This window comes from Notolepis coatsorum, assembly GCF_963971535.1.
Source record: "Notolepis coatsorum genome assembly, chromosome: 2".
Classification (NCBI taxonomy): Eukaryota; Metazoa; Chordata; class Actinopteri; order Aulopiformes; family Paralepididae; genus Notolepis; species Notolepis coatsorum.
Window position 1 is genome coordinate 79,974,797 of NC_140166.1, and position 11,892 is coordinate 79,986,688.

The window sequence follows — 11,892 nt, forward strand, 5'->3', positions numbered from 1 at the left end:
TAGATTGTTGGTGAACAATTAACTTTAGGTTAGTCCTTTCGATTAACGCCACCGTTCATTGTAAACAATGATGCATGTAGTTACTGTGTGTTGTTGTAGCCACCGGTTAATTTGCGATTTTTATTGGTTTGTCATGACAAACCAATTACATAATCGAACATATGTGTAAAGAAACAACATATTCCAGTTAATGGTATATATTTTTTAATGATTCGTTACGGCGTAATCAATACACCATTTGTATAAATTGCATTAAGCAGAGTTTAGTATTCCTGCCTGGCTGAGGAGCGCGTCGCGGCTCATGTGCATGCGCGTGCTCGGCCAATCAGAGCAACGCGGAAGGGCATGTTGGCTGCCGAAAGTATTCGCGCATCCTGGTCGTTGTAAACGGCGACTCCTACTGGTCGGTCAGGGCGCCTGTTCAGCAGGGAGGGGATCGGGGGGAAATAGCGGGAACCGCCGCACGCATTACGTTACCCCAGTGAAACTCCTCGCTGTCCGGTGAAAAGAAGCGGCTGGCGACTCCACATGTATCGGAGGAGACAGAAAATATACAGAAAAAGCCCAAAAATAAATGGAATCAAATTTAAACATTAAATTGAATGGCAGACATTAAAATACAGTATCACAAAGCATAAAAAATAAGCATATATAAATAAGTATTGATATTTTCTTACACCACTAATTCACAGTTGCTTTGCGGATTTCATTTGTTGTCGGGTTGAGTTTTACATTGGTTGGGTCATCCTGGTGCTTCACGATGCTTTGGGCTATGTAATCACAACATCCTAGCTTCTAATCCCACCGGAGACCTTTCTCACACTGATTTTTCCATCATTGTACGTTCTAATAAACACAGAAATGCTTTTAGATTGCTAGCAAACACTCCAGCCACATGGTCTAAATACGTCTCGCCGTTCACCAGTCCGGGCAACATGCATGAGACTTCTAATAGAGGAAAACCACAACACCCTTAACACTGGCTCACGCATTCTATGCCCAGGGGTAGGATGAAGATGTACGTATTGGTTGCCATTGAATTATCTCCGCCGCTATGTCCTAACTTGCTAACAAGTGGAGGCTGTTTACCCCTGAGGAAATTCTATGGTAACAGCAGCTTGTGTCCTACAGACCGGAGATTCCATCGTTACTCGACTTGAGGCGTGCCAAGCCACCCTACATGGCCATGACGTCTGCTGCACAAGGAAAGCGAAAATATGGCTGGTAAGGCGATTTCATTGTTTGACTACGGCAGCTGCTATGTTATCTGTTTGTTTTTTATATAATACTGGTGGGAGGAAGTACATTGGGGGGGGGGGGGACAAAATTGTAAAGCGCTATATATAAATGCACCATTTACCATTTACATTGCAGCTGTACATAACATTTTATTTATTTGACCGTTTAAAATACAATATACCCATGGGCATATCACATCAGGATAGAAAACGTGACTTACTTTTCCATTGATGTGTGTGTGTTATTCCCTTTCCCCATCTATCCCTCATAACAGTGTCAAAGCAGAGGGAGCTCCAGACCAGTCAGTGCCCAAGCGGATGAGAATCCATCGTTTTGGAGGTGAGCGTCGACGCACAACAACTCGTTGGCAGCGTGTCGAAGTGTCCTTGAGCAAGACACTTAGGCCATGTCCAGACGAAACCGATTTTGGTCATATCAGTCAAAGTAATTGATCGTATGCACCTTTCATCCACACAGAACTGCGTTCTGGGAGCCTGAAGACACTATTTTCTGAAACCGGGTCCCAGAGTGGGAAAATCTGAAGACGCCCCCCTTGCGTCGCCGTCTTTACAAGCCTATACGTGCATTTTCCTGAACCGATAACGCGATAGCCCACCTCTCCCTTACCTCGCGTGCGCAAACTCAGCCAACATCACAACAACAATGGCATCGTACAGAGTAGTTGCGTTCGTGTTGCAGAAGCTATTGAGCTTGATCAGGCTTTTTCTGCCAAATGTAGAGCGCCTGTACTACCACCGTCGACAACAGATTGTCATCTCCCTTAATCCGCATGCAAACCCAGCCAACAAAAAAGAAACATGATACATATATGTCCATATATGTCCTGGCTAGAAGTTTTTATTAAACACTGGGAGGCTACTGTGATTAATAAATACACGATGATACTAGCTAGAGATTAGCGTCGCATAGCATACGCCTTCAGTTGATCATGACAAATCCTCTCTTACCTTGATGATTAAAAAGCCTCCATAATTTAGTAAATAGTATTCCCATGGGCCATTGCTGGTATTGAGATTTTACGATGCCAGCTTGTGAGAATTCGTTGTAGCCAGCCAGCTAGCGTTGATGCTATTCAATGCTATCAACATTATCTCACGGAGGAGATAAAACTGGGAACAAGGTTATATCAACATTAGCACTAGCATACCCAACTAACGTTAATGCCATTCAGAATTTATTAACATAGCTACAACACACAGTAACGTTATACAATTACATGCATCATTCATTGTTTACAATGCACGGGTGGAGCTAGTCGAAAAGGGACTATTTCGTTTTTACGGAAACCTTTTTTTAAATAAACGAAAAAGATCAAAATCGTTTTCGTCTGGACAAGGCCTTAACCTCCTAACTGCTCCCGATGAGCAGGTCGGCACCTCGCACGGTCGCCTCTGCCGTCGGTGTGTGAGTGAATGGGTGAAATGTGAGGAACAAATTGTAAAGCGCCTTGGATAAAAGCTGCTATATAAATGCACCATTTACTAGGGATGAGTTAGAATATTCGATGTTCATGTCGGAGTCGAATATTTTTTTATTTAAATACTACTATTTTTTTTATTGAAGCAAACCATTCTTATTTAATTCCTTTTTATATTTAGAGGCAGCCTAATTGATCTAAAAGATGCACATGCTACTGTTTCTGTTTGTTTATTAAAACCGATTGATAGGCCAATGCAATGCTGTTATTATAGGCTACGATGGTGAACGGTGTCATTTTGATTTATTGTCGGTCAGCTGAGCCCATCAACATTCTGAAGGATTGTCTGAACTTGTGTACCTATTTATGTGCAATACCCTTTGATTTTAATGATCCATTCTATTAAAAAGAATAACTGAATTTAAACTGAAACAGAAAATAACAATATATTTTTTATATAATTTAAAACATTTAAATTAAAATAAATTGGGGGGGGGGGGGGTCGAATATTCTGAAAATTATTTTGGTCAGTCATGCACATCCCTACCAATTTACCAAATAGTGGGGAGGCGAGGGAGGTTGACTTGAGGTCTACTCAGACTCCACAATATTATGAGTCTCCTCAGTCTGTTTGATTCTCATAGATATTCATGACCAGAGGATGTGTTTCCAGCTCGCCGTGTGCTGCGGCGCGGATGTTGCATCTCTCCGAGGGCCGTTACTGATTAAAGCTTCCCCCAGAAGTACCCACACTTTAATGAGACATGACCCCATATTGATTTAAAGGAACACGCCAACATTTTGGGAAATTAGCTTACCGTCTTCTCCAGAGAGAGACGAGAAGATAGATACCACTTTCCTCTCTGTGCGTTCAGTAGAAAGCTATCTGGCAGCATGTTAGCCTAGCTTAGCACAATGAATGGAAGCGGACAGTGCCGGTTAGCCTAAGGGCAGAATGATCCAAAAAATCCAAAGGCTTTAGAGTGGAAGCAGCAGCATGTCTATAAACTATGTCTCCATAATCCAAAGAATACTTCAAAAAATTGCTTCAACTACCCTCCTTCTGCTGAGCATAGGAAAATAGGGTTTGTTTCTGTACAAAGCCAACCTTCTGTGGCATTTTACTTATCTACATGGCATTTAAATCTTTTGGTGCAAAACCACCTCCAATGAATAAAATAACATCACAGAAGAAAATATTTTCAAAAATATACAAAATACTGGCAAGCGCAGACACTACATTCCATCTCCCCTTCACAAAATGGGAACAGGACTTTGCTTTCTCTCCCAATGGCGTATCCTGGGAACAAATTTGCACCAACACATTCACAATGACTAACAACACTAACCTTCAATTAATCCAATATATAAAGGTGTTACACAGAGTACATATCACACAGCACAGGATGTTTCAAATACAATTTGCAAGCACAGATGTATGCTCCCATTGCACCCTCAACACCCCAGACAACTATTTGCCACCTGGCTCTGCCCACCTGTTCAAGACTTCTGGAATTCCGTCATCAATACACTATCCCGGGTCATGAGCTGCAGCATTCCTCTCTCCCCCTCCCTCTGTCTACTTGGGGATACTACTGCTATCAATTTATTAGTCCAGAACACCAAACCCCTACTCGTTTCCCTAGCTGTTGCCAAGAAAACGATCCTCTTAAACTGGAAGACAAGACAAAACGTGAATACTGGGCAATGGTTGGGCCTTCTCTCAAATTACATATCACAGGAAACAATCTCAACCGTGGATCACATAGAAGTCTCACAATTGAATAGCATCTGGGAATTGCTTGTGGATAATCTAGGCTCCTAATCACAGGAGATTGACCTGTGAACCATCCACTCCATAACCCACCCTTCTCTCAATCCCCCTCCTCACCCGCTACTTTACTTACTCCCCTCTCTGCCCCCCCCCCCCCCCCTTTCCCTTGTCATGTGTATTCGTTGATGTCCTTAGTTGTAATTTGTTTGTCAATTTCTAGTCGGGGTGGATGGAGTGCCCTCAAAAAAGGGCCGGGAAAAAAGCAGATTTTTTTTTAAATGTTTTGGTGCATAGGTGTAGCAGTGACCATAGGTTCCTTATGGCATGTCCATGTTACTTGAGGCTCTGAGCAGTGAACCAGTGTAGTATTGCCCTCTTGCGTTCAAAAGGTGTAACTTCATACTGAATATGTATTTCAATGGACAATGATGGAATTTTATTAAAATAACATGCTTGTCATTGACCGATTCGAAAAATATTAGAGAATTCAGGTCCCTGGCTTTGTGTCAGCCTATATGCGACGTTCCATCAAGATCGCCTTGTAGTTTGTGAGATTTGCTGCAAACACAGGCACCGGACCAATTACATGATCTCCCCCCTGGCCTTCTGCCAATCAGAGTGCTAGATCCCTGTGAATGAGCGCTTGACCCCGCCCGCACTTATTCCCTCTGTGTGCATCAGTCAAAGACTGTCAAAACTCTGCTTCAAGGACTTTATGATTATTTAAAAAAATTAAATTAAAAATCACAAATAATAAAAAATTATGTTAGCTTACCAACAATTTGAGGACAGATTTGAGGGTCCCAGCTTCTATCCCCAGGCCATCAGGATGCTCAATGACACTATGTAACAACCCATCATCTACACTCACGGCACACACATCCACATGTACACACTCACTTTAAACAAACACTCACCTTAACACCCACTTTACTCACTTTAGACACTTTAACACTAAATTATATTTATCTATTATTAAAGATATTTGCACTACATTCATACCTCATTTGCACCTTACCCTAAGTTTTGTACCTCATTTCTGCATTGTACCGCACTGTTACTGTCAAGACTTTTTTTTTTTAAACTTTGACCAGTCAGCTGGTTCTTTTAGCGTTTATCGCTTTTTCTGGTCAAGCATGACCGACAGAAACAGCGGAAGGAGACCTCTGGGTAGAGAGGTAGGACTCAAGTAGTAAACAAGGCTGGCTCGGATAATTAGCTTGCACGGCGCTATTTTATAGTTTACGTGCCGAGTGGGTGTGTGGCGTGAATTCTGAGGCCACGGTTAGAGTAGTGTGGGGTATGCGGCGGACGTCGTTGCAATGTATTGGGGCGGAACGGAGTATTTTAGGGTCATATTTAGTACATTGTCATGGGATACACCGCTTGCTCTGGCTAACTGCTAACGTGCACGGACTGATGACGACATCAACTCGTGACATTCGCAGCAGCAAAACAAGTCTATTAATAGCCCGTCCATCGGCGCCGGGCATAAGAAGTTAATTAAACTTGACAGACATTATATCGACGATAATTATCGATATCGAGTTTTATGAAAATAATTTTATAATTTTATCGCGATAACGTTTTTGGCCATATCGCCCAGCCCTAGTCTGAGACAACGGGTGGCTTGTGTGTGTTGCGTGAGATGCAGAAGTAAACATTGCCAGGCATTCTGGTTAATGTAGTCATCGTAGTTCTCCCTCTTTCGCCCACTGTTAAAAGGGACATGACATGCAGGTTTGATTAGTATGTATGAAATGTATAGTGTATGTATATTCAATAGTGGTATTGATATGTATATTGATATTGATATTAATATTAATTAATTAATTGATTGATTGGTGTTGGTATTAATATTTATATAGTGTATATTAATATTATGCTTAATTAATGTGTATGCACTGTGCATTTTGTTCAGTTTCACAGGTTTTTGACCTATGGTAAGCCTATGGTCAACTGTGGGAATTATAAAAGTTGTATTGTGGAGAAAAACATCTCAACTAGTTTGTTTAAAATAAACAAACTCTAATGACTAACCATTGAGTCATCCATTGTGTGGTGCCTGTCAGCCCTTTCGGAGGGATTCAAATTGAAAATTTTTGAAAGATCCGAACAGTTACCCATTTGACTCTGTATTGTATATATGTATATTGAACATTCCTTTACTTACTTTTTACCTACTTATTACTTTTTTACTTACTTTTTCTTTTTTAACTGTATGAAGCACACTCTCAGGGGCTCATACAGAAACAAGCATTTCATCGTAAAGTATTCTGTATTTTATTGTGACAAATAATAAACAAACTTGAAACTTGAACATGAAACTTTACAACCCAAAAAAAAAGACTAATTTAATCAGATTAATCATCATAAGAAAAAAAACAGCCCTGTTTTCTAATAGAAGGTCTGTGATGACTACATTCCTGATGCTAAGCTTCACTTCCTGTCTGTCTCCAGGTTCAGAGGAGAACGAGCCCAGGAGAGTCGTCAGGAGCGTTTCTGAGGGTAATCTCAATCTCCTCCAACGTCCAAAGAAGAAGTCCATCTTCTATAAAACCTCCCAGCAATTCAAGCTAGTTACTAAGAGGCTGTGAGGCTTCCTGTTCTTCTCATCTCTCGTGTCTCTCCAGCAGTGGCTTTCGGGCGTCTTCTCGGGAGACTCACGCTTTCAAAAAGGTTTTTCCTCAAGACCACAACCTTCCTTTGGGTTCCAACCTAGATTCTGACCTGCACTATGTAACTTTTTCATGGAAATCTCTCAGAGAGTCTGGTCGGACGAGGGAAACCCCTCCCAATCGGCGATGCATGAAACCCGGTGGAATAACAATAATAATGAAGAGACGTGTTTTTTCTCATAACCTCCATGTTTGTCTGTAGAACACTGAGAGGTTCCTCTCACAGCCACAGGTTGCCAGGCGTACATAGTGCAGCTTTTTACAAAAAAGAAAAGTCCCATGGATTGTCTTTGTATTTCTTTTTACTACTGTTTTAACTCTTTCCTTAACTGATATTTGATGGAAATCCTCCTCTTTTTAGCATACCCGTCCCACGGGGTCCTACTAATCGCCACAAAGTACCAGAAAATACCCCAAAATACCCCAAAATACTCTAAAGTACTCCAAAGTACCCCAAAGTATGCCCTAAAATACCACAAAGTATCACGAAATACACCAAAGAACCTCAAAGTTCCCCAAAATATACCTCAATGTACCACAAAATACTGGTAATGAGTCTGGCTGCCATTGCTATGTGAGTGCATGTGTGAATTTGTGAAGGAGAGGCAATTATAAAGCTCTTTGTGCAGGTAGGAACGCGCTATATATGTGCAGTCCATTTCCCATCCCCAAAGTACCACATATTTTCAAAACAAATGTTTATTTTAATATATTATAATCTCCAAATGTAATAACATCTGTATTGAACACTGAACAAATCAAATCTTTTTTATTTTAAATTTTCAACAATAATTTCAGTTTGGAAGCCTGGGAAAGTCTTCAGAGAATAGTGAATCATAGTTGTTGTCATCATCTTGTCTGAAATTGTTTACGTTAACCATGTTGTCTTGGAGGTCAGGGTCACACTTCCTTTTGTAATTGACTTTAATTGTTGTCTTAGTTGTGTCATGGTTGTCTTCAGTGTTTGCACGTTTTCTGGTTAGAAGCCTTTGAAAGTCTTCTTCACTGAATAGTGAAGGTATGTTCATGCATGCTCATAAGAGATCTGATTTCGTTTTTTCAATTTTTTTTTTGTTTAATTTTTTTTGATGACAGTTCGAATGTCCTGCTATGTTGTCATGTACTATTGTCTCTTTTCTTCTGTCATTACTGGAATTTGTTCAAAAAATTTATACTGTTCTGTTATTATTGTTGTTTTGTATACTGTTTGTTACAGATGTTAGTACATTTGGAGATTCTAATATATTAAAATAAACATTTGTTTTGAAAATATGTGGTACTTTTGGAAGGGGAAATGGACTGCACGTATATAGCGCTTTCCTACCTGCACAAAGAGCTTTATAATTGCCTCTCCTTCACCAATTCACACATGCACTCACAGAGCAATGGCAGCCAGACTCAATTGGGAGCAATTTGGGGTTCAGTGGACACTTCGTCATGTGAACAGAAGGAGCTGGGATTCAAACCACTGACCAAACCATTGACCATATGATCATTAGTTGACCTGTTCTACCTCTGAGCTAGTATTTTGTGGTACATTGAGATATTGGTATACTTTGGGGAACTTTGAGGTCCTTTGGGGTATTTCGTGATACTTTGTGGTATTTTAGGGTATACTTTGGGCTACTTTGGGGTATTTTCTGGTACTTTGTGGTGATTAGTAGTACCCTACCCACGCAAGTTCATAAACCATCAACTAGGGCTGGGCGATATGGCCAAACATTTTATCACGATATATCACGATAACATTTTATTTTTCATATCATTCGATATTGATAATTATCGATATTTTTATTAGTATAAAACATTTAAATTTTTTTTTTTTTTTTATTATTAAAACGACAAATGTATGTTTATTTTGTAGCAATTCTTTGTCGTGGCCGCCATCTTTAGTGTTACAGACCCTCACACTCCAGTTCTCAGGCTGCAGCTGGTTTGAAAGCGATACCAAAAAAAGTGCCTATGGGAGTTGAACAGTTCAGTTTCTTTTCTATCTTTTGGCGCTTTTTTGGTGGACAAACCACCCATGCACCATGACTCGCGACTAGAGACTAGCTCTGCTAGCACACATAGCCTACTGTGTACAGACGGTTTCAAACTGTATTTTAAATTAGAAAGCAAACAAAATAAATGGACAAAAGAATAATAATTATAAAAATATAAAAACAATGATTGATATTATTTTTATTAACGATTATTATCAATTATTAAAATATATTGCGATAATTATCGTTGTCGTTTTATCTCCCAGCCCTACCATCAACCTCTAGGACCGGCTGCCCCACGTATCCGGAAGAAGATGTTTACTTTTACATGTAATGTGTAGGTAGTGGGAGTGGTTACGGTTGAGGATAGGTTTGTAAATAACAGCGGTGACCATGGATCCCAAGGCAGCTCTTGTCGGAGGTTAAACTCATTAACTAACTAATTGGTTAATAAGTGTAAAATGTTCTAGAACCTGAAATATAGTTCAAGATTTATGTCTTAGTTCTACTTAATGTTGTACAGATAATTTGTTATTAACTGTTTTGTAATAAAATTGTCCCATCGTTGGCTGTTTGTGTGATGGAATAAATATCTCAATGAAATGTTTGTCATCAAATTAACACACACACAGATGCGATGGGCAACCCACAGGAACACACACATGCACTGAGTCACTGACTAAATGTTCTCTGCACCTCCCATCCTGTTGTCCTTCCCCCCAAGGGCAGCCGGGAGCAGACGAGGGCTGCAGTGTGCGCCCAGGGACAAATCCAAGTGCTCCTGTCTGTCTTCGTCAGGGACGCGACGGCGTTAGCGATCTGTTGTGCATGTTTTTCCATTGGGTTTATCTTATCGGGAGGGGAAACCCTTGTGAGCACGGGGAGAACATGCAAACTCCACACAGCATTCCATGTGAAGGTATTCTGTATCTTTGCATGTCAACTAATAAAGAAACTTGAACAGAAAGGCCCGGGAGATACCCCACCTGGGTAACTGGCAACCTGGGCCCTATTCCCCGTACCTGGTTCAACTAAGTCGATCAAAAGTCCCATTATCCAGATTCAATTAACCTGATGTTTGAATCCGCGCTTTCCCTGTTCCTCGAAGGTTGATTCAGTCTCGTTCATTTGAACCAGACTTGATGCTCAGGATCAGTGCGCGCGGCCGCCTCAGCTGAAAACACAGCAGGTGTCGATCGCAGAAATCCTGATTTTCTAACGGCATTGATTGATTGATTGATTTAAAACTTTATTAACATATTGCAGAATGGGTACAATACATAAGGCTCAATAGCCTCGCCGACAAGTTAAATGCATAATCTATAGGCTAATGTTAAATCCCTCATTACCCCAATCAATCAGATTATATTTCTTTAAATGTGCCTGATGGCAGTAGGCTTAAAATGGAATGAATAATCGAATGAGATCTATTGCTAGCGAAAATAATTAGTTAAACTCTTTCAGAATAAGTAGATAAAAACAAGCCCAAAGAGTATCTAATTGATAAGTATTAATAGATGCTTATGAGGATATCTGCACTGTATGCGCTCGGCTTAGGTAACATGTACTTTATATATAAATACAATTTTCAAGGCGCGACCCCCGAAATAACGGAGAGGCTTGAAGCCGGCTATACAGTTTCACTATTAATCAGGTTTTAATCTGTTTCGGACATAATCCATATGCATTGAATTGATTAACCTTTGGTTTATACCAGTGACGCATGTTCATCATCAGATAACAGTGCTTGAACAGATAAATGCATTTTCTCAAATGCATTAATGTGACGTCAACGGCTCATTCAATTGCTCAAATCCGTCAAACAGCGCATCTCATCAGACATTTTAATCCCAGTTACAATATCACAATAACGTGTGAGTGATGATACAATTCAACAATCCTCAGATTCCTCGTAATTCATAATCCACAATCCACGCATAGACACTTCAATTTATGCTTGAATGAAACACAATCCGGGCGCTCCGTTAAGCAAATCTACAGCGGAGAATATATGAAACTAATCAGAGCCAAACGGCCGATAGGTTTCATTCATTAAAAATATCCCGCGGGATTCACATTTGCAATGCGCCGTTATTAACACTATGATCGCCGGGAACGAGTTTACACATCATTCCTAGCCATGCTCATTCTGCCGAAGACGCCGTAACTCGTCTTTGATGTCAATATTTAAAAAATCTGTCATGGAAATCATATTTCCTTTCCGGACCCCTGAGACACACTGCAAAGATCCACTCAACTCTCTAGCGGTTCAAGAGCGCCATCTGGTGGCAGATCGCCAGCCGGAAATTAACCTTTGAACCGGTAGTGCTCATCCATATGTGGTCCGGGCACTGGCTATCGTTAGAGAGACTCCGTATTGACACAGTGAACATCGATCGGTGCAAATAACTCGAAAAAACAACATGATTTGGACGTATATACTATTATACAACCTGGAAATGGATCGGGCATTTCTCCATCCCATAATAGAAAAAATTCTGTTCCACGCTCATCTGCCAGCGGCGCGAGGAAGCCACGGTAAGATTCAGCGTTATTTTCTAACGTCTTCTATACTAACTGATCTGATGAACATATGACCCACTCTGGATGAATCATCTAACGCTGCCCACGGAATAATAAACGATCCCCCGCCCATCCGGTCATCATCAGATGATGCGTAGAAACTTCTAGAACCACGTCCAGTTGAAATTTTTTATCTCGCACAGATTCCTACCAAACTGTATTTGATCATCAATATAATGCATTTAGGGCTATAAA

At 40.5% G+C, this 11,892-nt stretch overlaps 1 protein-coding gene across 1 annotated transcript in view; it reads left to right on the forward strand.

Annotated features, from left to right (window-relative positions):
* kif18a (kinesin family member 18A) overlaps positions 1-8,314 on the forward strand; it is a 162,416-nt gene extending 154,102 nt beyond the window's left edge. Inside the window, exons 16-18 of the mRNA XM_084308238.1 lie at positions 1,132-1,224; positions 1,514-1,578; positions 6,912-8,314. Of these exons, the coding sequence (XP_084164364.1) occupies positions 1,132-1,224; positions 1,514-1,578; positions 6,912-7,048 (295 nt within the window). The 3' untranslated portion in view covers positions 7,049-8,314. The remainder of the gene's footprint in view (positions 1-1,131; positions 1,225-1,513; positions 1,579-6,911) is intronic.
* Positions 8,315-11,892: the final 3,578 nt, after the last annotated feature.